This window comes from Rhincodon typus, chromosome 30, assembly GCF_021869965.1.
Source record: "Rhincodon typus isolate 14 chromosome 30, sRhiTyp1.1, whole genome shotgun sequence".
NCBI classification, from domain to species: Eukaryota; Metazoa; Chordata; class Chondrichthyes; order Orectolobiformes; family Rhincodontidae; genus Rhincodon; species Rhincodon typus.
The window spans coordinates 29989285-30017047 of record NC_063361.1 but is presented as its reverse complement, the minus strand read 5'-3'; the positions used below and the strand labels follow the sequence as shown (position 1 = coordinate 30017047).

General features: G+C 41.0%; 1 protein-coding gene across 1 annotated transcript in view; it reads right to left on the bottom strand.

The window, feature by feature from the left end:
* Positions 1-9134: 9134 nt before the first annotated feature.
* The window catches only part of med1 (mediator complex subunit 1), a 43109-nt gene continuing 24480 nt past the window's right edge, over positions 9135-27763 (bottom strand). The window contains exons 15-17 of the mRNA XM_020533206.2: positions 20701-20796; positions 19507-19612; positions 9135-17995 (exon numbers count right to left, since the gene is read on the bottom strand). Coding sequence (XP_020388795.2) covers positions 14767-17995; positions 19507-19612; positions 20701-20796 — 3431 coding nt within the window. The 3' untranslated portion in view covers positions 9135-14766. The remainder of the gene's footprint in view (positions 17996-19506; positions 19613-20700; positions 20797-27763) is intronic.

Here is a 27763-nt window from a genome sequence, read left to right as displayed (position 1 = left end):
CCAGGTCTGGCAGCATCTGGGGAGAGAAATCAGAGTTAACGTTTCAGATCCAGTGACCCTTCCTTAGACTTGTTCAGAACATTAACCTGGGGTTCTAGATTACTATTCCACCGATATTAGCATTCTGTCACCAACTTCTCAAGGTCAGTTACTGATAGAAAACAAACACTGATCTGACCAGCAATACCCACATCCTGTGTTAGAATAAAACATTGCCAGTTTTAAAAATAGAGTTTTGTTATTCAAGGCAACACCTCACAAAAATTTTGATTTTATGTCTGAGGGGTTATGAGAGCAGGGCAAAGAGGAAGTTCCAGACCACATAAGATGTTATCTCCCCGTTCACAAACCAAATCTCATAAGTCTGATGGCTGCGACAGAGTTTCAGGAAGTCATGTGGGTCAGTAAGTTTATTATGCGTAGATCTCAGACAAACAAAAAAGGAAATGTGAATTAGATGTAACTTTCAAGTTGATGAAAGGTAATCATCAAAATAATTTGTAGACTTGGAAAAAGACTAAGCAGGCTCAAGCAACCTTTATATTCTCAGGACTGTGTGTCTGTCTAACAAGCCCATTCAGGGTGGTAGGTTGGAAATAAAGAATAAAGTCACTGTGGTCCCATAGCGCTGCTCTATCATTAGAGACAGAGAGATGACTGTTGCTGTGTTTAACTTGAAGGTCACCGTGCCTCAAATGAGAGGTGACGTTGAGAAGGTGGGACCTTCATGATAACCTCAGCTGGTAAAGAGAGTAGAAGGGGATGAATATTTTCCTAAACAGCCTGTGCAGAGACATTATGACACACCTTTAGTGCCGGTTTGACTTGAATCCAGGCCTCCTTGATCAGAGGTAGGAACACTACCACTGCACCACAGGAGCCCCAGCACAGGGAGAATGGGAAAGATAGTGAAGTAATTTTCAGCTTCCAGGACCTGACACCATGAAAGATGTGGTCACTGTGTTCAGATTTGGCTAACCCGGAAATAGAAAGTGTCTCCAACCAGCAAACGGGATAACACAAGCTGTTGAACTGCTTCAGTTTCAAACTCTTGAAGACCAGGTGAATACACTGACCATGCATCACCAACAAGGAAGATCCTAGACTTAGCACTGGTTTGCACTAAAATGATGATCTTAGATTAGTGGTAGCATTCCTATCCCGCAGACAGAAGGTTTTAGGTTCAAGGCCCACTATTGAAACTTGACTGTGTAACTCAGGCAAAAAAAATCCCCCCAGTGTTGAGGGAGGCTGCTCAGTCAGAGTTGCTGGCTCTCAGATGAGGGATCAAACTCGGGCCCTGTCTCCAATCTCAGATTAATGGAGAAGATCCCACAGTATCTTCTGAAGAGCAGAGAATACCATTACTTATCCCTCAAGCAGCATTCTAATACAAATATCTCATTATTTGTCAAAGTTTGCTGCATACAAATTGGTTGCTGCTTTCTAATGTAACAACAGTAACCTGCACTTTAAAAAAGTACTTAATTTGCTGCAAAGTACTTGAGATGTCCCAAGACCTTGAAAGGCACTTTACAAAAACAATTTTTTTTTTTACTGAAGTATAGTTTGGGTGGTACAATAATTTGGTAGCTGTTATTCTTTCAAGCCTTCAATCTGCCATGACACACTGCATGTCTTTACTCAATCACATTCTTCATTTAAACTCTTCCTCTGCTCTTTTTCCTCAATGACTTCTATTAGTGTTGCCTAACAAAATTTAAAGATAGTACCCAATACTCTACTGGTTAATCAGCCACCTTCCTCATGTGCGTGATATCATTTGGTGGAATCATATGCAGGGAAAGGAAATCAACTTTTATGTCTATTCCAACGGCAAACAATGCAAACTCATTGCACGGATTTCTCTGTGCCATCAAATTCCCAATTTGACATTTAAAATTTCCTCCAACCGAAAATCAGAAAGACTGGAGCAATTGTTTTACCCCTTTGCCACTGACTTTACTGTTTTCTCTTACATTTTCTCTGGTCAAAAGAGACAACAGGCAACCCTGGCATCTTGTTCGACCCCACAGCTGAGGCCAAAGCAGCTACTGATGAAGTGATCCAGCACCGCCTCTAGTGAACTAGCACAGCCTTTGGCAGCCTGAGGAAAATGGGTTTGAGGCAACAACATCAGATCCAACACCAAGCTGATGGTTTACAGAGCTTTGGCGGTTCCTGCCGTCCTATATGGATCTGAGATATGGACTATCTGCAGCAGATACCTCAAGGCACTGGAGCAGTTGCAGCAATGCTGCCTGCACAAGATCCTGCGAATCCACAAGGAAGAAAGACGCACTGACACCAGCGTCCTAGGCCAGGCCAACATCCCCATCATCGAGGCACTGACCACCCTTGATTGGCTCTGATGAGCTGGTCATGCGTCCCTATGACCGACCTGAGACTCCCCAAGCAGGTGCTCTACTCCCAGCTTTGAAACAGCGTGCAAGCCCCAGGTGGACAGAGGAAGTTCTTCAGTGATACACAAGTTCAGAAAAAGTGGAAGCCAAGTGAAAACAGCTTAAGCAGCGCACGGCCAACTTCTGCCCCAGGTGTAACAAAGTGCGCAGAAGCTGCATCAGTCGGTACAGCCACTTATTATGGACTCACACCGAGATTGAAAGATAGTCATCCTTGTCTGCAACGGACTGCCAATGATGATGATGACAGCTGAGTTTCAGATCGTATTCATCACCAAAACCCTTCAGTTCTTTATGGAGAGTATGATCAGTCCAGCCCTCTGGCTATCACACAGTTCCCAAAATCTTCAGTCAACTTCAAACTTGATTCCAACCTTCATGATGCCTTCACTTAACAAAACCCTAACTTGGCTAAAAATGCGCCCTGATATTCAATCGTCACCTGTCAATGTTTGATTTCATATGAACCTCCTCATACCTTACTTTGTCTAACCCATCAGCACAGACTTTCTCTTTCATGTATTTGTGCTGTTTCACCTTAAAAGGTTGACAGAAACTGGTGAGCAAGAAACAGCTCTGTATCTCATTGCTGCTCTGTAAATAACAAATTGTGCCTTACCTCACGCTTGAATGGAGCACCTCCAGTACCTTAAGTTGTTACCTCATAGTCTCAAAGTGTATTCTCATGTCGAGAGAGAATACACTTTCTATACATAGAAAGTATAGAAAGTATAGAAAGTGCCAGGAAACACCTGGCGTCCCTTCAAGGAGCCAAATGCCAAATCTGTGTTTATTACAATATCAATTAGAAAACAAGACCATTTTCTTTACAATTTTATGGCACATTTCAAAAATGCTGTATCCTGGCTATGCTCAGGGTATTGGTAACCTTTAGGAATTGATTCTCCAATCCTACTGATTCTTGACAAAGAGATTCCACACTAAGTCAGATTAAACACAAGCCAAGGTGATGGAATCTTAAATTTATAGAACATCGTATTTTTTTTAATAGAAAATGTTTTAAAAATGTTTACATACAGTAAGATATCAAATAGGAAAAGGTACAGACACATCCTTTCTTGTTTTCTAGAGTTATAGAGTCATAGAGATATACAACATGGGAACAGACCCTTCAATCTAACATGTCCATGCCGACCTGATATCCTAAATTAATTTAGTCCCATTTGCCAGCATTTGGTCCATATCCCTCCGAACCCTTCCTATTCATATACCCATCCAGGTGCCTTTTAAATGTTGTAATTGTACCAGCCTCCACCACGCCCTCTGGCAGCTTGTTCCATACACGCACCACCCTTCACATGAAAAAGTTGCTCCTTTCTCCTCTCACCTTAAACCTATGCCCCCTAGTTATGGACTCCCCTACCCTGGGGAAAAGACCCAAGCTATTCACCCCATCCATGCCCCTCATGGTTTTATATACCTCTTTAAGGTCACCCCTCAGCCTCCAATGCTCCAGGGAAAATAGCTCCAGCCTATTCAGCCTCTCCCTATTGCTCAAACCCTTCAAACCCAGCAATGTCCTTGTAAATCTTTTCTGCACCTTTTCAAATTTAACAACATTCTTCCTGCAGCAGGGAAACTAGAACTGAACACAACATTCCAAAAGTGGCCAAACCAATGTCCTGTACAGCCACAACATGACCTCCTTTAGTCAATGCACTGACCAGTAAAGGCAAGCATACTAAACAACTTCTTCACTACCTTGTCTACCTGTGACTCCAACTTCAAGGAACTATGAACCTGCACTCCAAGGTCTCTTTGTTTGGCAACACTCCTCAGGACCCTACCATTAAGTGTCTAATCCCTGTCCTGATCTGCCTTACCAAATGCAAAACCTCATATTTAACTAAATTAAACTCCAGTTGTGCATTTTATGTAGTGTATGGATGACAATCCCAGGTTACCCTAGTACTGTTGTCATAGCTAACCATTTGTGACCACATGCTTAATCTTGGTCCATTTAAGCCTGAACTTTCATCTTCCATTAGTTTCTCTAAATGCATGCTATTGTTGTTAAAAGATGCAGAAAAATGTAATTTTCATCAACAAATCGCCATGTATTGGGTGCCGATTTGTCACACAGGTAAGTCCAAGCCTAATGGTCATGCAGATTGGTGGGTGACTTAGGTTTACAACACTTGCTGTTATCATCATTCTGTACATCAATGACACTTTGGTCACTACCAAAGACAGCTCCAGATGCTGTCTCTGCAGGATACTCTTAAGTCAAGTGGGAAGACTGATGAACAAACTCCAGCTTCCTTACTGAAGCCAATTCTTCCTGCATCATAACCATGTGAAATTAGCCCCACTGGTCTGGACACTGCATTCACACATCAAATAATCAACTTCCAAAGCACAGCCACTTGGCAAAGGTTAAGGATGGCATCTATCTCAAGAAGGACAAAGAAAGCATTTTAATGGCACTCTGAAGGTCTTACTGAATAGAGGACAAGCTGACATTGGAGCATGAGAAGAACTTGTCACAGTCCATGCTACGTGGTTATGCTTCATCCAAAAAGTCACTCACAGTCAGAAACTGCATAAATTCTGCTGCAGAAAGTGACAAAAGTGGAAGAGAGAGAGATTTGACTTGCCACCATCCCCTCTCCCTTTACTCAGGACAATTCTTGGCCTCTCTGTCCAATGGGTTGTAGATCCAAGGTTGGCTGATGAAAGCACAAATCTTGAAATCTGGTAGACATTATCCTTATTTTGAGAAACATAAGACAACACTGATACGCCGCTCAGATAGGTGCATGCCTATGGTGTGCACTGAAAGGTGCCTATCTTTTAGGTGCACATAGAGGTGTGTCCATTGACTGCAACAATAGGTGCCTAGTCGGAAGGTAGTGGCTTAGTGGTAATGTCACTAACCTAGTAATCCAGCCCCAGGCTAATGTTCAGGGAATATAGGCTCGAATCACACTAAGATGATGGTGAAACTTGCATTTCAAGGACCCCCTTGTGGTGCAGCAGTCGTGTTCCTACCCCTAGACCAAGTAGCCTGGGTTTAAGTCCTACTTGCTCCAGATGTGTATAATAACATCTGTAAACAAGTTGATTAAGAAAAATAGGTAGGTGGCTAGATAGACAGATGTACTCTTATTGGCTCCACCAATATCTTATCCATGCACCTAACTACAGTTATTTTGCTAATAGCCAAAGTTAACAAAGGAATAGTCCATAGTTACAATGTAAATCTTGAATGAAGCTACAAAACATTCAAAAGGAATTCTTCTAAATTAAAAAGATGTTCTCCTATATCATTGATGATAAGCAATCAAAATTGTAGTTTCAGAATTTACACCATTCAAAATTGCCCATTTCCTGTGATTTCTTTACTGATACAGAGAATTTCTCTAGTGTTTCAAGGTATTCTAATTACAGACCCTTCCCCCAGAGATGCTGAGTCAATCAGAATTCAGAAACATCTGATCAGTTGTGTATATCAATGGGCATAATTTTCTCCCTGTACGTAGTCCCTGAAACAATCCATCAATTCCTGATCAATTTCTATCAAGCAATTTGCTACACTAGATTGTAAATGGCAAAGATCCTAAGATGCCCCATGATTGAATTAGTAATGGGACAAAGTCACATTGGCGTGATGGCACCAGGTTCGATGTTGAGCTCAATGATGTCAACAATGGATGGAGCTTCTACCTTCTTAATCTCGATTCTTGTTTCTTTTTTCTCTGCATCTCTTAATATGATAATTGCTAAATGAATTATTATCTCCTTTTCCCAACACCTCAGCTAATTTTGCATCCATGACCTTCTGGACCATTGCACAATCAATACCATGAGAGAAAAAATATTGCCTCAATTCCCTTCTAATCAATTTAGCTTGAGATTTCAAGTTATGTCTCCTTGTTTTGGTTTGCCATTTTGAGGGCAGATTACTGTCCTATACACCATATATCATTATTATAAAGACTATACCTAGATACAGTTTGTCTCCAGGAAATATAATTCAAGTTTATCAGTCATTGATCTATAGTAAGTCAAGAATTAAATGGCTGTCAACTAACGCAACCCGTCACTCACAATATTGTTTAATTAATATGATTGGATTGGTTTAACATGGATCAAGTCAGCAGGCCAAATGTAGCATCGTATATTAAACTCTAGTCATGCCAAAGTAAATTCTAATACATTTCATACATTAGTTATGTCTGTCATAGTTAATCATGCATGTATTAGTGGCTGCATGGAGATTAAATGTGACTTGGACTGGAGACACAGATTAATCATTCCTATGACACTTACACTGCAATGAACAAACATGTCTAAATTCCTCTAGTTTGGATGATTCATTACCAATTATTTCAACAAGTTCTGCAGTCCCATAAATATTTTTCAAGTTTATTTTTCAGGTCACTCATTAGAAACATGATAAAAATATATCCAAGAATGGCACTATTTATGAATGTTTTGACTGTATACCTAAGTATTTGCAGGATGCAATCCCAGAGTGATGACAATATTCAAGGGTGCAAAATTTACGAAGGAACAGCTTACATTGTTGGAAGCCTTTTAGGGGTTCAGGGGATGTTCCAAAGCAATTCACATTGAAATATTGTCCAAGGCAAAGTTCCCTTGGCACTACAATCCTGCCAATCAGCAAGGTTCCTAGTTTCAGTATGTGATATAAGCTGATACTCCAATTAGCTCAGTAATCCTCAGGTAGGGAGAGGGACATAAGTTTGGATTAGTATATTTTTTTTAATTCATTCATGGGATATGGGTGTCATTGCCCAGGTCAGCAGTCATTGCCCATTCCTACTGGGCAGTTAGAAGTCAACCACACTGCTGTGGGTCTGGAGTCGCATGTAGGCCAGACCAAGTAGGGATGGCAGTTTCCTTTCCTAAAGGGCATTAGAGAACCAGATGGGTTTTTCCAAAAATTGACAATGGATTCATGGTCGTTATTAGATTCTTAATTCCAAATGTTTATTGAATTCAAATTCCACCATGTGCCATGGCAGGATTCAAACTCGGGTACCCAGGATATTACCTGGGTCTCCAGTGATCATGCCTCTAGGCCAATGCCTCCCCTGAACTGTGCCATCATATTTTTAATGTCCACTAGAATAGGCAAACAGGACCTCGTCTGAATTACAGCATGTCTGAATGAGTTAATTAGAATATGGAAAGAAGCTGAAACCTGACTCAGCCATGCATTCTCAGAACCAACAACCCCATTACATACCATCAATTAATGATAATTAAATCATGCCTCTCATTCCATTCTCAGATTCAACTCCGAGATACAGAATGGTTTTAGTTTGGCCGCGGTTAAAGTTTCCCATATTTGGTTTCCATGTTCTACTTCTGAAATCAGACTTTTACTTCTTTCCAACTTTTGCCCTTTCCCAAGAGGTGTTAACTTCTTGCTGCAACATAGAATCAGAATCACATAGCACAGGAGGCGGCTTTTTGGGTCATTGTGCCTCTGCAGGCTCTTTAGGCAAGCTAGCCAATGAATCCCATTTGCTTCTCATTGAGCTTTGATGTTTCACCTGTTCTCTCCTGATCCTTTCTTGCTGAGCAGCACAAATGCATTTGCACTGTCAAGCAAAGAACATGAATTCTGTCTTACTTTTTGAAGAATGTTGAAACTGACTGAAGCACCCTGCTACTGCTCCAGGGGAGATCATCTCCTCAATTTAAACTGTGTTGGGCCCTGCAACCTTGTAAAACTGTAGGGCGGCCTAAATCCAACAACCAGCCAGCTTTCTGCAAGAAGAATTTAGGTCATCCAGCTCCTCCATGATTCTGAAAAATGTTTCCCTTCACTCATCTAATTCCCTTTTGAAAGCCACAATCTACTGGCTAATAAACTCATTCCCCTGTTTGAATGCTTCACTCTCCTACATTAGCATTAAGAGACAGTAATCTCAACTCTCATTCTTGTTAAGAAATGCAACATCTGAAAGGGCTTTCTTGACTCTGGTAAACCAACACCCAAAACGTCAGCTTTCCTGCTCCTCTGATGCTGTCTGGCCTGCTGTGTTCCTCCAGCCCTACACTGTGTTATCTCAGACTCCAGCATCGGCAGTTCTTACTATCTCTGGAAAACCCAAGGTTGTTTTCAAAAACTATCTGGGAGTTTTTTTTTTGCGTAGAGTGCCTCAATAATTCCATTAAAATTCTTGAAAGAAACACTAAAACAAGGCCCTATACTTAACTCAGTGATTCAGACAGACCTAAAGATCTATCTCACTACTTTAATGACATTATCTTCTTGTTTCAAATTAAAATGGGTTGACTGGCTATCCATTGTATTGCCTGCAGAGAAATTTCGCTGTACACAAAATGGTTGCAAGCGCTTGCATTGCAATGACTGCACCTCAAAGGGATTTGTGGCATGTGAAGTGCTTTGGGACATTTTTAAGGCATAACTAATTGCTTTACAAATGAATACTTTTTCTTTCCTACTGATATTCCAGCAAAGCTAAATTATTTCAGAGATAAGGCAAGTCTCAGCATAAAGAGGCCCAGGATTGGGAAGGTGTGGGTTAGACAAGGTGTAATTTTCATACAAATTAGGATCATTCCAAATGTGGTCCTTTCAACTGAATCACTGTAGACAATTGTGAGGTCAAAAATAAATCTTGCACTTCAATGGTAATCTTGTGCAATATACTGCTGACCATCAGGAACTGATTCAAGACAGCACAAATGTATGTCACAAGTAGTTAAAATTTTATTTACATTTTACAATCTTATAAAGGATGCATTCACAGAGAAATCTGGGTCATATGTACACAAATCTTTGAATGTGAAGGGCAGATTGAGAAGACTGCTAAGAAAAGCAGATGGGATCCTGTATTAATGAGGCAGAGAGTACAAAAGCAAAGTTACACCAAAACCTTTAGAAAACACTGGCTCAGTCTCAGCCCAAATGCTGCGATCAACACCACAGATTATGAAGATGTCAAAGCCTTCAAAGCGTGCAGAAGACGTTTACGAGAAAGAGGTGAGGAACTTCATCTATGTGGAGAGACTAAAGAAGCTGGGTCTGTTCTTGAGTTGAGAAGGTTAAGAAAAAAAACTAAATATTGCAGATGCTGACAAACTGAAATCAAACAGAAGAAATGCTGGAAATACTCAGCAGGTCAGGCAACACTTGCCAAGAGAAACAAAGTCAGCATTTCAGGTCAAGATGACTTTGCATCTCTGACCCAGGTTAACCGATTTGAAAGGGGTGGTTCAAAGTCATGGAACCTTTTGATAAAGTCATAGGAAGAATTCTTAGTGGCAAAAGGGTTAGTAACTGAAGGACCCACATTTGCAAGAGAATCAGGTGACATGGAAGCAGATTCAAAAGGGAATTAGATAAATACTTCAAGGAAAAATAATTAGGCTTCTGCAGAAAGAGCAAGTGAGTGGAATTAATGAGTAGCCCTATCAAACAGCAAGTACAGGTGTGATGGATAGAAAAACCGTCTCCTGGGCTGTATCCTCCGAGATTTTAAATATACTTCACTGATGGTCCTAAACAGCCTCTGAGTCCAATAGGCTGGGATGCATTTAAAGCCAGGTGTTAAAGGTGAAAGGATGTTGTACTCCAAATCATCCCCTGCTTTCCTACAATTTGTTTTTAAAGAAAAACGTATGTAAGAACATCAAAATTATGATGCAGAAACAGTCAACACTGCTGTGTACAGAGAAAATTTCTGCAAATGTAACGTTAACACACAGAAGTACTCCTGTTACTTTCCAAGTACTATATGAACAATAACACCTCTATTTTTTCCGCAAAGTAATACCTATTTCAATGCAGACGCCAGAAAAATATTTACATTTTGCAAGTGTATGGCACAAATCTAGCTCTTATGTTAAATAGGAGGAAATCTGCAAATCAATCTACATGCAGCATGGAAAAGCAAAACAATTCTTCATGAAATATGAAGTGGTCACTCATTTTCTTTACCTACATCTGCTTTAGTCAAACACTGGGCATTTTCGCTGTCACACTGAGATCACTGTACAAAGAGAAATTACAAGGTGCTATGCCAAAATACATATAAAAATACTTTTTAAAAAGCAAATATTTGAATGTTTCTGGAAATAATTTAAAAGCAAAATCACACATTTTGACTTTTGTTTTTATATACACACCCAACCAACTACTCCAAGCAACTAACGCAAACTTCAAAATGGCTACGTAATTGAGAACGTAGGGAGAAATGCAATCTTTAGTTCTAAAATAGGAATTTTAAATTTGTTTCACAGCAGCAGTTTTCTCTGCTGTTACCGTCACTGTTACCGACTCTTGTTAGGGTAGTTCCAGGGCATTCCTTGATGCCTCACCAAAGGGTCATTCCTTATTCAGGACTAGACTGGGTGCCTGGTCCGAGTCTTTGACTATGTTGGACATTACAGATGTTTTTTGCACATCATTTTCTAGCAGGCACTGCTAAACACTGACAACAAAAATCAAAGCTGTTTTTCTCCTCCCTAAAGTCTAGAAGTACCAAAGCTAATGTCACTTCTGGTTAAAACTCAGCACAGATAAGGAATGAAACGTGGGTGCTCGGGTCTGTACTGCTCACAAAGGTATAACTTTACCCTTTAGGCAACTGGGAACACTATTTACACTGACTATCCAGGCACATAGAACATCATACTCGGAAAATGTAAATTATGTGTCCAACTTAAAATTCTGACAATACATCCAGAAATATACTTTTGCTTTTCCTTTTGTCCATTTTGATAAATGAGGTTGAGATTTAAGGCACCACTTTCACTTCGGGTGATTGAAGATTATCCATATTTAATACTTTACAATTTTCACTTTTGGTTGCTGACCAGCCAGTTGTGCACTTTCACGTTTTTCCTACAAGCTGTCCCAATATAAAAGAAAAAATTGTTTTGAGGTGTGGGGGATTTGGCATTTTACATCATAAATGAAACAGAATCTGAGTGACTTTTAAGGTATTTAGATAAATATGCAAAAATGAGACAAAAATCATGGGATAGGAAACAAATGAAACAGGAGAACAGAACAGGTGACACAAGTGAAGAAAACCTTGTGGCAGATTTAATAGGCTCTTTAGCCTGATCCTCTGCTGTAACATTTTGCTTGTATAATTCTGTTTCATGCCTGCAATTAGCCACAGTGAATAGAGTGATTAGAAAGCCATGGCATCTGCAAGTTTTCAAACCTGTCGAACTGTGCACAAAATACAATGTGACATACAATGTCGCTAAAAACTGTAGCTTTTATCTGTCTCAATACCAATATCAACGAAAGCTCATATATTTGAGAACTGCAGGTTTAATAAATGCTATCATTCATCAATGACAGGACTTAATTTCATACTTTGCAAACATTTTTCAATATGGATTAAATTACATTTTCCTAATACTGTCAATGCAATTGTCAAATTTCATTAATTTTTTAAAAATTGTACCTGTTGCTGTCTTCAGTTTTGATAACAAAAGCCATCAAATCTTATTTTAGATACTTTCTAACGAAATCTGAATTCACACTAATACTTTATTTTCTCACAACAGGGAATTATCTGTACCTTCAAGAAACTGCTACAATCCACAGAATGAAAGTCTTTAAGGTATTTGCCATACAAAATACAAATGTTTTAAGCAACGCTAAAGCAGGTGGACTCCTACTCTCTGCTGAGGACATCAATCTCATCCAGGACTGTAATTGGGTTTGTTCCAACACTAATGGCCTAGGTAGGGATTGGTGGGCCTCGGTGTCAGTTACTGATCACCATCATGTGCTACGATTCGGAAGCTGCAACTTCACGTGGTGTTAAGCAAGAATAGGGCTGGACTTTGGAACAACGCCCTTCAAAGAACCTGCTGGCATTCGTTATCATGACATATAGAATACGGCTACTTAGGTACATCAATGGTGGGCAGCTGGTGCTTGTATTAATTACCCTACCCAAATAAGAGTCAGTGCTTTGAGGACTGGAGGAATAGTGAGGGCTGATTACAGGTAAAGATAACAAAGTATAGACAGATAGAATAAACATACACTGGATAAGAGAATTTGAGTCAAAGCCAATGGGAAGAGGAAAGGAAATACTAGAAGTTGGTCTTGCACTGGTAGAGATGAGAACTGCTCTAAGAGAATGGGGTGAATTTAAATTTTGAGCCTGGATGGAAGATTGCCAATATGCATCGTCTGATCATTAACACTCAGACAATTTCTTTCCATTCACTTTGGTGAACAAAAGAAACCAAATGTGGCATGTAAGAAGTATCCCATCTATAGTTGAGTCTTTCACTCATGTTCACTGCATGGAAAGTATCCACAATGTGCACATTACAACCTATTAGATTCTGGCAGCAAAGCTTTCACAGCTGTTCAGTACATTCAGCAGTCACCCTTGCACTGTTGATAAATTGTAACTGATCATACATATGCTTTCATCATACAAAATCATTACCAATGGAGCAAAATGCCAATGAATCTTTATTTGGCAATGCTACTGAATGATTTCTTTGGTGAAACTGGATAACATGTAGAGCAAAAGGAAAACACCCTTCCCATTATCTGAACCATTGTTGAGATGTGAACAATTCAATAATTACTTTAGATCCCAAACTTAATTTTCAGCATTTGCTTTGAAATGCATGGCAGTTTGTCCAGTTAGGCCACATAATTAAATATTTGGTTTATAAGAAAGATCTGAGGCGTTTACTGAAATCTGGTGTCAGGACAACATGGAAATGAGCTTTCATTTTTATATTTATAGTACTCACTCTTAATGCTTGAACCTTCCTAAAGTCACGAATTGAAATTTTCATCCAGCTAACTAACGTACAGTACAAATCCGGGTTGAACATTAGCCTATGTTTGTCATAATCTGGTTGCACGGATGATATAATTGTTTTAAAGATGCTTCACTATTCCACTGAATGTACATCAAATTGATAATGGGGTGTGTGTGTGCACGCACAGGACGTTCCCCAACAATAATGTGAAGTCAGGCAATGAGCACTTAAATTTTCCAATTAGATGCTGTTCTGTTTTAGTATCAATCTCCTTTTCCGAACTGGACAGCACAAACAGTTGTTTCCATGAATTTTAGATAAACATAACAGACAGTATTCTATGTCAGGTTTCTCTCCCGCTTTTTAAGAACAGTGTCTGCATGAAATTAAGTAATCGTCTCCTGGCGACACCAATTAAGCCTCTATCATCAGGACAAAAGGGAGAACATGTATCATCGGCTATGCAATGGGTACAAAATTATGTCAAATGTAATAGGCATCTGGGAAATCAGTTAAGATGTTTGGCTGGTTTAGTTTTCACATAATTAGCAAAACTTTCGTTTCAACCTAATGGTGCATATGGATGAAAACTCCTTTATCACCCAACTCAATATGAAACTGGGAGGAAGCAGGAAAGAGTTACAAAACAAAAATCTCATACTGGATTTGACAGAAGATGACAGAGAAATGACAAAAATCCTTTCAAATAAACTAAATCGTCAGCTTCAAAGTGTTAATACAAACAATATTACATATTCTTACTCTTCATAAAACTGAAAGAGGGGCTGCAGAACAGCCTGCGTTTTGAAAGCAATGCAAAACTTCTGCCTTCAAAATAGTTTACAAGAAGCTTTAGAAACTGTTTTAAAAAATGATTTGAATTAGCACATGAAACAATTCTGAAGTTAAGAGATTAATAAATAGTTAAAAATAAAGTATGTTAAAAGCATCTTAGGTTTATATAAAAAGAATTTGGGCCTTGTAAATAGTTAAATAAAATCTACTATCTTTTGTATGTCGGATGGGAGACAAGGAGAATACTCTCACAGTCATCTCATTCATTTGAAAAATATGAGAAGAGACTTTTAGCACACAAGGCCTCAGCCTCTTTTCAATTTTAAAAAAGATTTCAGTCAGTAAAACAGTTGTAAAGTGTGCGAACCAAACAAGAGGAGGAAATTAGGAGCAGGAAGAATTGCTAAGATTTTTTTGGGCCCAACCCTTTGTTTTGGGCCAGGAAGTCTCCATGCAAAAGCCCCAATATTTGGGTGGATTTTGCTCCCTTAAAAGACCGATAAGCAAGGGAAGACAAAATAATGTTCATGTAAAACTTAAAGCCCAACCTCTCAAAAATGTACAAAATGTTACATTTCACATACACTGTTTGATAAATGGTCGCTGACATGAAAAAAAAGACAAACTTAACACCAATGCATGTAAATCTGAGGCATCTGCCAAAATCTCAGCAAGTTATTAGCTTAAGGTCAAGAATCTCATATAATCAGCAACAAAATACTATAGTCTTACAATAGACAGTCTTGCTTTAAAAACAATGCACTTCAATTCAGTTCCCAATCAGAGCCACATTCATAAGGTCATCATCATCGCCGAACAAAAATGCTGGGCTAGGACGAGACGACCTTTCAGAGTTCAGGGATGCGTTCCCTGCCATAGATAAGGATTGGTCAGTTGAAATAGGAGACTTTGACCAACTTTCTGGCTTGATGCTGGAGTGAGATTTTTTCTTCTCCCTGTCTCTATCGCGATCTCGGTCTCTGTCACGATCCTTATCCTTCCCTTTCTTTTTCTCCTTTTTGTGCTTTTTATGCTTTTCCAAGCTGTACTCAGGGAGTGGTCGGATATCATCATCTGAACTCGGACTGTTCTGGTGGGATTTCTCAGCAAAGGATGATCCCGATTCGCTGCCACTATCTCCCCCTTGAGGGGTGTAGGCAGGAGACTTACTGTAACTTGGCGAACAGCGTTCGTGTTTCGGTGTTGAACCACTGAACAATGGTGAGCCATAGTTTTTTGTGCCAGATATCTGTGGTCTCAAACCATCACCGCTACCATCACTTGGCTTCTGCAAGGTAACTTTGGCCTTAATGCTGGGAGAACCACCATCATGCTTGCTAATGATAATTTTTGCCACGCCAGTACCACCACCATTCTTGGAGTCAGACGATTTCTTTCCACCATCACCTGAACTGCCTGAGACAGACACCTTGGATTTTCCATCTTTGTCACTTTTCTCTCGCTTCCCCTGGTAATCTGCAGGGGACATATTGTGTTTGGATGGCATGCTATGAGTAGAAGACATTGTTGTCGTAGTCACTTGACCATCCGCACAGTCTTCTGAACCTGAACCGCCTACACCACCCACACCATGTTTCAACTTGTCAATCACTGCAGTCAAGGATGGCTTCTTGGTTCGACTTGGAGATTTTCCTTTAATTAAGTTTCCATGAGCATTCTGAGATGAGGACATTGCGGAAGCAGAGGAAGAGGAGGAAGAAGATGAGGAGGTTGGAGGCTTTTGGTTCGAAGAACTTGAGCATGCCATACCAGAAGGCTGTTTCATGCTTGAACTGGAACTAGAACCTGACATGTGAGAAGCTCCTGAGCCAGAACTTACTGGAGATTTAGCTTTCGTAGGTGGGGTCCCGGGGATGGGCTTCAATGGCGACGAAAGTTTGTCCGAGTTACCTGAAGGTCTTGAGTGGGAAGGAGACACATTGGGCTTTCCTCCAGATGGATTAACCAGGGAAGATGACGACTTAACTTGCGGTTTCATTTTATTACTACTACTGTTGCTGGAACTCAAACTATTACTACTGGTTAATCCATGCTTGGTGACTGGAGAAGAGCTGGGTTTTCCCATGGATTGAGAAGAACTCTTCGATTGGCTTGAATTGGTACTGCTTTGGCCTGGATAAAGACTGCTGCTCATTTTGGAACTGGAAGAACCTTCCGATTTGTTGCTTTTCACTTTGCTGGAGGAAGAGGAATTTGAGGAATGAGAGTGATGACTTTTACTGCTGGATGAAGGGCCTGAACCAAATTGACTATGTGAGGAGGACTTGCCAACCATCTCTTTGCGAATCTGAATTGTAATTTTTGGAATTGGAGGTGTGGCCCCACTAGGTGGTGTCTGCGACCTGCTGGAGCTTCCAGGTGACTTAGAGCCAGTGGTGCTAACTGGTGGAGTGAAAGGACGACTTGATACACTATGAGAGGGAGATTTACTTTCTGAGTCAGTTTTCTTGCGTTTTGGAGGTTTTTCTTTGCTTTTCCCTTCATTCGATGGTGTCCTGGTGCGTTTCCCAGGCTTTCCATCAGTGCCTATCCCTGATAAATTGCTGCTGCCACTACCATTTCCCTCCTTAGCAGATCGTTGCTTTTGAGATTTATCCATTTTTCCTACCTCCACAGTGCTCAACAAAGGGCTCTGATTCCCACTGTGTTCCATCCCATCGGATGGCCCTAAGGACTTGCTACCACTTGTAAACATACTGAAATCCACCATGTCTGTATGGCTACTTCCTTTGGAACGATCTCCAGCGTCACTACTCATTGCATGCACATTTGAATCAAGTGCTTGTGACGGAAAGCTCTTTGTATCCTCGCCATCTCCACCCTGGCTGTTCTCATCAAAATAGCCACTCACAAAATTATTCCCACCTTGATTATCTAATAAAAAGTCCACTCCATCGGGAAAAAATTGGTTTGAAGAGTCACTGGTTGGAGTAGCAGTAGCATCTGCTATTAAATCTGCAGGATCAGTGTACGTGTTGTCATTGTTTTCACCTTGAAAAACATCTGCATCAAACGTACTATTTACAGCAGAATGAGAAGAGCTTGAAGAATCACGGACTGGTGTCCCAATGGACTGGCAATTGTCCCCCGTGGTGGCCAGTTTCGCAGTCTGTTCTGCTATGTCAGAGAGAATTTCTGTGACATCTGCTCCAATGCTGTCTGTGCTGGGTAGGCGCACCATTCTCTGCATACTGGATTGCTGAGAATGCACAACTGTGGGAGGATAGGTAGCAGGTGGTGTGTTACATTGACTGGGGGCAGGGGTGATGTGCGGAGTGTCCAAGGAATCTCCAGCCAGGTTTACATCAAAGACACTGTTTGGAGCGTCAAAGTCCATGGAAATGAGTTCTCTCTGAAAGTCCTCCTCAGTCTGTTGTTGCTTGGGCTTATCTGTCTGCGACCTTGTCCTCTTCTTTTTCTGTTTCGTGCTGCCTGAAGCTACATCAATTCTAGGAGAGCTTGATGAAGAATTCTGTCTCTCCAAAGGGCTACTATTATATAGTGTAGAGAAATCCTGGCTTGGGTTGTCCTTGAGTAAGTTCATGAGCATGGGATGATTTTTGGTATTACTTGCAGGGGAAGATACTGGTGGTGGTGTATGGCCTGGTGGCGTAGGACTTGAACCAATGGATGAACCAACACTCCCTGTAATTTGCAGTAAACTAGTCAGAATGGGGTTCTGATTTACTTTAAAGGAATCCTCCACATGCCCTGACTCATGCCTTTCTTTCACACCCATGTTTCCTAAATTGAAGATGCTGGTGATGGGCCCAGGAAAGGTGTTTGTTGGAGTCGTGGTGCCACTCACTGGGTTGTTGCCCAGTTGTGTGCTGTAGCCAGGACTTGTGGCTGGCGGTGGATTCCTTTTCAGCATATCCTCGACTGTCTCTGCAATGAGGGGTAAGGCTGGTGTGTCTGCTTGGATGGTCTCAGCCTTTCGGCGGATTGCTCGCATCGTCACTGGGATGGACATACATCTGTAAAACATATGTGACTTCAGTAATATCACCCAAGTTTATTTCCATCAAACTGAACTGATGAACTGATCAGCTTGATCTCAAAGTGGAATTCAGTAAAACAAAAAGCAGCCTTGAATGTACCATCTTTATCAGAAATGTTAACAAATATGAACATGTGAACCATGCCGATTTAAAATACACTTTACATAATAAAGGAGAGAACCTATTCAAGCCCATAGAAAAGCAGCATGTCACAGCACTCAACTAATTCCAAGTTTTTTGTCTCCACTGCCATGTCAATATGTTCCCATATGAATGAAGGCAATTCCATATGCTACTCTTTCTGTATAATCAACATTCTGACATTACCCTTTAATGTCTTTTCTTTGTTCTAGTTTTGCAGCCTTAAAGTAGCACTCAATATTGACCTCTTCTCAACTCTTAATATCCATCATAGCTGCCATTTTTCAAAATTATAACTCCAAGACCAATCAGAAATAGAAAGTATTATTAAAAATTAACCAATACAGGCTGAATGTCTCAAATCTGGCCATACAAAAACTGGAGTGGTCTGTCAGCCATACATTATAAGTTGCCAAGCATCAATTTTAATTAGTATGAAATGGGTAAAATAATTTGCTGTATTGGCGTGGTGGTCCATTTATCAGTTCCTCTACTGGCCTCGCCCAATGTTCTGAGCGACGTTTGACCCCACCATGACTTAGCAGGTCAGTCCTTTGAATTCAGTACAGCTTGTAGCCTCAAATATTTTATTACTTTCTCCAAATTCTATTTCTTTGCTATTGCACATTCCCTTGCCAAGCTTTCATACAAAAAAAAACTCATTCATTTGATTTCACGTGTCTCTTATTAATTGAAGTAAGGTTCTAATTTTTTTCTCCGAAAAAGGCAAGGTGTGAAATCCAGCTCTGACTGAGTTCTGAGATTTCTAGTTTTGAAGCACTGTACCAGGAACTTTTGTTTTATGAAGTCCCTGGGTAACGGAACATTGGAACAAAAATAATTCAAGTTGCTAATTATTTATATTGATTTTTCTCCTTCCTGTGTAGAAGGTAATAACTTGATTGTGCATTGTTTGATGTTCACTGGCAACTCCACAAGTGGTCAGCGTGCAAATGAGAGATTATCAATATGAACAGGTTACTCAGCTATGGGTGGTACCATAACCTAACCTAAATCTTTTCTCTCTTAATGTCTAACTCGAGTTAATTTTCCTGCAGAATTAACAGGAAGTGATTGGGGTTGGATATCTTGGTTAAACCTTTGTCTTGAGTCAGGATGCCGATTTCAAATCAAACCTGTAATCCTCTGTTCTCCATGTGCTAGTATGAAACCAAGGAGTGACTTGTCCCACTAGACTACTGGAGAATGTGATCATTGAAACTCTGGTATAAATCTCAGAATGCTAATAAAGATGGAATTTCATTAAATCGGTAACTGTAACTCAGTACATTCTGCGCCTAATCCTCCTTTTTCTGGAGTGCATTCAATATAGAGAAGACCCTTACCGCTGTACAACTCTGGTAATGAAGTCATCAGTACAGATGAGGGCATCAGAGAGTCCTTTATAGAGCTTACAGCTCACTTGTCTTGAGTCCAGCACATCCATCACAACTAGCAAAATAAATAGCAATGAAAACTAAAACGGAGGAGCTACAGCAGAAAACACAACTAAGTGCCGATTACTTTTTGAGGGCCTTCATTGATTGTTTAGAACAGAGGCAATAGTTAAAAATAATTGAACCACATGTTGGGTATTGCTGAGAAGAAGGAACAGTGTTGGAAGCTTTTCATCTTATGGTCTTTCGGACTGATGCAAAAATGCCAAATTTTAAACGGAGTAACCATTTATGCTGCATAAGAAAGTGGTTGGCAAACCAGCTGATTAGTCAAGGTATTGCCAAGGATTTTGCATCAGTGAGCTACTGGCCCTCACACTTTTGTTGAATTCAACAAAGATACAATGCCTGGACATGTTCATTTTTTCCTGCAAGTCAACTTGCCGACCAAACAGTCGGCACTCTTTTCTAAAGAAATGTCAGAAACAGGTAAGTTATGACCTTGAATGCATTCCTGAACATGTGGTGGAAGTAGATTAACTAATAACATTGGAAAGGTAGCTCAATAAATACATAAGGAGGAAAAATTTGCACAGCCACAGGGAATATAGCAGGTACAGAAATCAGTTGAATTTCTCTTTCAAAGAGTAGGCAGACACATGGGTTGAATGGTCCCTCTGTGTGCTATCAGATTCTATGGTCCTAAGAGGCTAGCCAGATGGTTACATTTTTAAGTGCACTGGCCAGCATGAACTGATCAGGAAGATCCCAGGTTCAATGGCTAGCCCATACTTAGCGTGCTCAGCTATGATACCCATCATGGGTGAACAAAAGACTGCCACCTAAGTTAGGCGTATACATGAAAGACAATCATTTGAACAAGATATTGGAGTACATTGTCTGTACAATCTGTACATCAGCACCAATTAGAGAGGGAAAATTCAGAGAAAAACACACTGGAGAAAACAAAAATTACATCACAACAAATTGAGTTCTAGTGTTGTTTTTGTGTGTGCTCATGTTATGATCAGTTACAAAAAGCTATGCTTCAGAACTTTGTTCAAGCAATGAGAACGTTCTATTAAAGGGCGTTACATATGAACACAAACTAGTCAAAAGATATGAATCAGTGAAGCAGCATACCACAGACAAGGGAGTCATTGACTGGGTGTTGGAAAGACAGGCTGAAGCTGGTATCAGTCAGTGGGCACACCTCAAATTGCAAAAGTCCAGGTAAATCTGTAATTAAAGGTTTCACATAAAATGATAAGAAAATTGTACAGGAAAGAAATAAATGTCCCTCTAAAAAGATAAAATTTACAACTACTCTGCTTAATGATTAGAAGGTAGATAGTACCCTTTTTCACTTTTATTAGTTCCAGGTCTGAGTCAACAAGACATTTTCCTCTTTCTGTTGTTAGCAAATTGATTTGGGAAGTATCATCCAGCTCATAGTGACCATTAGTTAATAGGAGTTTCTGGAATTATGAAATTCTTTGACGATGAATGCTGAAAAAAATGCTCCCCCATCATTTTAGTAAAACAAACATTAATCTTTCAAGCCTTTCATAACCAATGTCTCTAGTTCTAGTAACCTAATGACTTAAACGTTCAACTTATACTGAACTGCATACAATGTTCCAACTATGCCCTAAATAATATCTTACATGCTAATTTTTATATTAATCAGCCCCAAGCACAATGACTTCAAATCTCACCATGGCAAGTTATGAGATTGATTTCAACAAATTTAATCACTGTTAGCAAGCTCCAGAACAACGATCACGATAGCTGCCAGATTGTTGTAAAAACACAACTGGTTCACATATGTCCTTCAGCCTTTGAAAGTTACTAGCTAGTACCTGACTGCTGTCTCACACAGAAATTGATTTTTAATTGAACTGTTGAGTGGCGTAGAAACCTTTGGGCTGTAAAAACAATTACCCAGCAATTCAGGAACAAGGTCAGCCATCTCTTCAAGGCAAACATAATTGTACCCATATTATGCCACCTACTGGTTGATAACAATTTAGAAAAAAAATCAAGAATTTGAGCCTTTTGATAGATGCCATCTCAGGACAATGTTAGCACACAGCTCTAACAATAAATTACACAACCTAGAAGGGTCTCCGGAAAGGTAGACTGTCTGGAGCAAAAGAAGGAACAAGATGTGGAAAATCTGACTAAGCTGGATAGGTGAACTCAGTTTTCTGGCAGGATCTCAGACTGACCTGAAGTGGCCTGGCTGGAATCGAGCCACACTTTTGTTAAAATATTAATGGACTGATTTCTGTCAGCTTATACACGATGCTTGCTCACCTATTTGGAATGGGGCCCCAGGGAACAACACCATAGAAATGGCATTTTTAAATGGCTTTTCAGTGTTTTCTTCCATTTTGTGCTACATTGCTTTATAGCATGACCAATTTTCTTTTATTCCCAATGATTAATGACAAACTTTCTTGAAATACATTGCATTTTGAATGCAGTATACTTGAGACACATTCTTTAAATTTATTAATCATTCACGGATGTGAGCATCACTAGCTAAGCCAGCATTTGTTGCTGGCTGAGATTACTGGCAACACTAGAGCTAGTCAACACAGTGAGCATACACATGCAAGAACTCAAGTGTTTCAGTGCCACACCACTGCAAAGTTATGGAATAACATCTGTCTGTCACGCTTAGGACATTGGCCATATATTCACAGTGCAGGTCAACCCCATGATCAGTCAATTATTTCTGCATTTCCAACAAGCACTATAAATTTAAATTCATGAAGTGTCCTAAAATTGTGATTGGTTTGGCAGTCAGTTAGCTGGATATCTGGTCTGCAATGCAGAGTGATGTCAACAGCGTGGATTCAATTCCGGTATCCACTAAGGTTTCTGTTAATGATTCTCCTTCTCAATCTCTCCCCCTGCTTGAGACATAGTGACCCTCAGGTTAAACTACCATCAGTCATTGCTCTCTAAATAAGAGAGCAGCTCGGTAATGTGGTAAGATCATGGAGACTTTACGTTTACCTTTTAGTAAAGATCATTACAACCTAGTAAAGTGAGTTGAAAGGAATGTATCCATCCAAGATACTATCCAAGATATACAGAATAGCAGTTGGTTTTCTTAAGATTGTCAAATTTATTGTTAGTGTGCCCATTCCAGTGACATCACTGACAAAAGGTTTGGTTGTGATTTACTCCTGTCAAAGTGAGGGAATGCCACCAAATCACACAGATATCAGTAACAACCTCACAGCAGTTAGCTGTCCTGGGGAACACAGAACAATTTTAATTTACAGCCCTACACTTTCCTAAGAATTCTTTGGATACTTCAAATAAGTGAAACATCACAACAACTCAGTAATAAGATCGATTTGACTAATCGCTAGATAGAAAATTGAATTCCTTAACTTTTTTTGAGACTAAACATACATTTAAACACCTGCCTTCAATAAATTGCAGCATTTCACAGAGGCAAGGAATGACTTCCAACAAATATACATGACTTACGCCAGGCTGTATTCGTTTAAAAAAAATAGCAAGTCATCAACTTAAAAGCTTCAATTTGCAGAGTTAGCAAATGTTAAAATGGCTATGGGCCATTGCAAAACAGAAAGGGAATCATGTTGGGGCAATGTGAATTCCATGCTATTAATAACACTGTCCTGATTCTGACTGACATCACAGATTTATTACATTTTTTATTCATTCATGGGACATGGGCATCGCAGGCTGGGCCAGCAGATATTGCCCAACTCTAACTGTTCTTGAGAAGGCGGTGGTGAGCTGCCTTCTTAAACTGCAGTCCGTGTGCTGTAGGTTGACCCACAATGCCCTGAGGAAGGGAATTCCAGAATTTTGACCCAATGACAGTAAAGGAACAGTGGTATATTTCCAAGGCAGGATAAGTGACTTGGAGGGGAATTTGCAGGTGGTGGACTTCCCATGTATCTGCTGCCCTTATCTTTCGAGATGGAAGTAGTCATGGGCTTGGATGGGGCTGTCTAAGGATTTTTGGTGAAATTCTGCAGTGCATCTTGTATATAGTACACACTGCTGCTACTGAGTATTGGGGTGCACAAAGTGGATGCTTGTGGATATGGTGCCAGTCAAGAGGGCTGCTTTGTCCTGGACTGTGTCAAGCTTCATGAATGTTGCTGGAGCCGTACGCTACACTCATCCAGACAAGTGGGGAGTATTCCATCACACTTCTGACTTGTACCTGGCATACGGTGGACAGGCTTTGGGGAGTCAGGTGAGTTACTCGCTGCAGTATTCCTAGCTCCTGATGTGTTCTTGTATTTATGTGGTTGTCAAGCTAAGTATCTGGTCAATGGTAACCCCCAGGATGTTGACAGTGGGAGATTCAGTGATAGTGACACCAGTGAATACCAAGGGGAAGTAGTTAGATTGTTTCTTATTGGAGATGATCATTGCCTGGTATTTATGTGATTCAAATGTTAATTACTACTAGTCAGCCCAAGCCTGGATATTATCCAGATCTTGCTGCATTTGAGCATGGACTGCTTCAGTATTTGAGGAGTCGTGAATGGTGCTGAATATTGTGCAAATCATCAGCGAACATCCCCACTTCTGACCTTATGATGGAGGGAATGTCATTGATGAAGCAGCTGAAGATGGTTGGGCCTGGGTCACTACTCTGAGGATCTCCTGCACAGATGTCCTGCAGTCAAGATGACCAACATCCAATAACCACTACCATCTTCCTAAATGCCAGATATGATTCCAACCAGAGCTTGCCCGCTGATACCCGATGATTCCAGTTTTGCTAGGGCTCCTTGATGCCACACTTGCTCAAAAGCGGCCTTCCTGGCTGTCACTCTCACCTTACCTCTGGAATTCAGCTCTTTTGTCCATGTTTGAACCAAGGCTGTAATGAGGTCAGGAGCTGAGTGGCCCTAGAGGAACCCAAACTAGGCATCAGTGAACAGGTTATTGTTGAGCAGGTGCTGCTAGGTAGCACTGCTGATGACACCTTCTATCACTTTATGATCGAGAGTAGATTGATGGGATGGTAATCGCCGGGTTGGATCTGTCCTGCTTCGTTATGTCTACAGAACATACCTGAGCAATTTTCCACATTGTCGGGTAGCAGCCAGTGTTACGGTTGTGCTGGAACAGTTTTACTAGGGGAGCGGCAAGTTGTGGAACACAAGTGGTCAGTACTACTGCTGGAATGACATCAGGGCCTGTACCCTGCATTATCCAGAGTCTCCAACCATTTCTTGATATCACGTGGAGTGAATTGAAGAGTGAAGACTGGTATCTGTGATGCTGGAGACTACTGGAGGAGCCTGATGTGGATCATCCACTCAGCACTTCTTGCTGAAGATTGCTACGAATAATGTATTGGACTCTTCCGTCATTGAGGACTGGGATATTTGTGCAGCCTCCTCCTCCAGTGAGTTGCGCAACTGGCTATCACTATTCACGAATGGATAAGGCAGGACTGCAATGCTTAGATCTGATCTGTTGTGGGATCGCTTAGCTCTGTCTATCACTTGCTGCTTATGCTGTTGGCATGACAATAGCCCTGTTTGGTAGCTTCACCAGGCTGACACTCCATTTTTAGGTATGCCCGGTGCTGCTCCTGGCATGGCCTGCCACACTCTCCATTGAACCAGGATTGATTCCCTGGCTTGATGGTAACAGTGGAGTTCTGGGGTATGGCGGGCCATGAGGCTGCATATTGTGCTGCAGTACAATTCTCCTGCTGTTGATAGTCCACAGGGTGTCATGGATGCCCAGTCTTGATTTGCTCAATCTATTTGAAGTGTCTCCCATTTAGCACAGTGATAGTGTCATACAACACAATGGAAGGTATTCTCAATTTGGAGGCAGGATTTCGTCTCCACAAGGACTATGCGGAAGTCACTCCTACCGATACTGTCATGTACAGCTGCATCTGCAGCTGGAAGATTGATAAGGATGAGGCCGAATATGGTTTTTCCCTCTTGTTGGTTCCCTCACAACCTGCTGCAGACCCAGTCTAGCAGCGATGTCCTGTAGGACCCGACCAGCTCGATCAGTAGTGCTGCTGCCAAGCCATTCTGGTGGTGGACATTGAAGTCTCCACCTAGTGTACATTTTGCATCCTTGCCACCCTCAGTTTTCTCCAAGAGTTATTCAACATGGAGGGTAGTGATTCATCAGCGATGGGAGGACAGTATGTGGTAATCAGCAGCTGGTTTCTGTGCCCATGTTTAACTTGAAGCCATGAGATTTTATGGGGTCTGGAGTCAATGTTGAGGACTGCCAGGACAAATCCCTTCTGAGTGTGTACCACCATGCTGCCACCTCTGCTGGATCGGTCCTGCCGGTGAGACAGGAGATATTCAGAGGGTAAGGTATGATTCCACAAGTATGAGTATGTCAGGTTGATGTCTGACGAGTCTGTTAGACAGGTCTCCCAATTTTGGCACTAGCCCCCCAGATGTTAGTAAGGAGGACTTTGCAAGGTTGACAAGGCTGTTTCTGCCATTGTATTTTCTGGCACTTAGATTGATGACAGATAGACCATCTGGTTTCATTTCTTTGTTGAGATTTTGTAGCAATTGACACAATTAAGTGCTTGCTAGGCAATTTCAGAGGGCAGTTGAGAGTCAACCACATTGCTGTGGGTCTGGAGTCACATGTAGGCCAGACCAGGTAAGGATGCCCAATGTCCTTCCCTAAAGGACATTTGTGAGCCAGATGTTTTTTCCCCAACAATCAAAAATGATTTAATGGTTCTCAGCAGTCTCTTAATTCCAAATTTGTTTTCTATTGAATTCAAATTCTGTCGCGACAGGATTCGAAATCAGTTCCCAGAAAATTAGCTGAGCTTCTGAATTAAAAGTCTAGTGATAATACCAACACACCATCACAGGTTACAGCATAGAAACAGGTCATTTGGTCCATCATGCCTGCATTGACTCTTCAAACGAGCACCATACCTAGTGCCAATATCCTGCTTCTTCCCACATCCTTGCATACTATTTCTATGGAAATGATCATCCAATGCCCTCTTGAATGCCTCAATTGAATCTGCATCACCACATTTCCAAGCAGGGCCTTCCAGCCCTAACTACTCGATGTGTGAAAACATGCTTTCTCACATCGCCCTTGCTTCATTTGCAAATCACTTTAAACTTATGCCCTCTCGTTCTTGTTCCTTTTACAAGCAGGAACAGCACCTCCCTATCAATGCTATCCAGATCGTTAACGATTTTGAAAACCTCTACCAAATCTCCGCTCAGCCTTCTTCCCTCTGAGGAGAACAGACCCAATGTCTTCAATTTATTCTCATAACTAAAGTTTCTCATTCCTGGAACCATTCTTGTAAACCATTTCTGCACTCTCTCCTGGAATGGATAAATTTGAAGTCATCTTAGCCTATGTACAAATGCTGATATCAATTACGTATTTGCAGATACACATTAGCAATAGAGATCCTGTTAAGGCTGACTGATATCACGTGGGCTATCTGTGCATACACTGGTTCCTGCATCCCCCTTTGGCATTGGGAACATACGTTCTGTCCGCTGCCCATTTTTAATTGCTGTGGAAGTGCCTTCATGAATTGGTGCAGTCCTTGGGGTAGTAGGTACAGCCACAACACTGTGAAGAAGAGTGTTCCAGGATTTTGATCCAGCAACAGTAAAGGAAAGACAACAGTTCTAAGTCAGATGGCCTCTGGCTTGGAAGGGAACTTGCAGATGATGGTGTTCCTATGTATCTGCTGCTTCTGCCCTTCTAAGTAGCAGTGGTTGTGGCTTTGAAAGGGGTGCTATCGGAGTCGCATTAGTAAGCTACTGTAGCATATCTTGAGGACAGTACTCACTGCTGCCACAATGCGTCAGAAATGGAGGGAGTGAATGTTACTGGTGGTGGACTAGGTGCCAATCAATTGGACTAAACGGTGTCAAACTTTTGAGTGTCATTGGGGCTGCACCAGTAGAGAGTATTCCATTATGCACACGATTTATGCCTTGCACAAAGCACTGGGGAGTCAGGAGATGCATTAGGTGTAGCCAAGTATCTAGCCTTTGACTTTCTCTTGTAGCCACAGTATGTATAGGTATGTTCATTTTATGGTCAATGGCAACCCCCACAATGTTGACACAGTATCGGGAAATTCAATGATGGGCATGCCACAATGTCAAGGGGTGATACTGAGATTGTAATTACTTGGCATCTGTGTGGC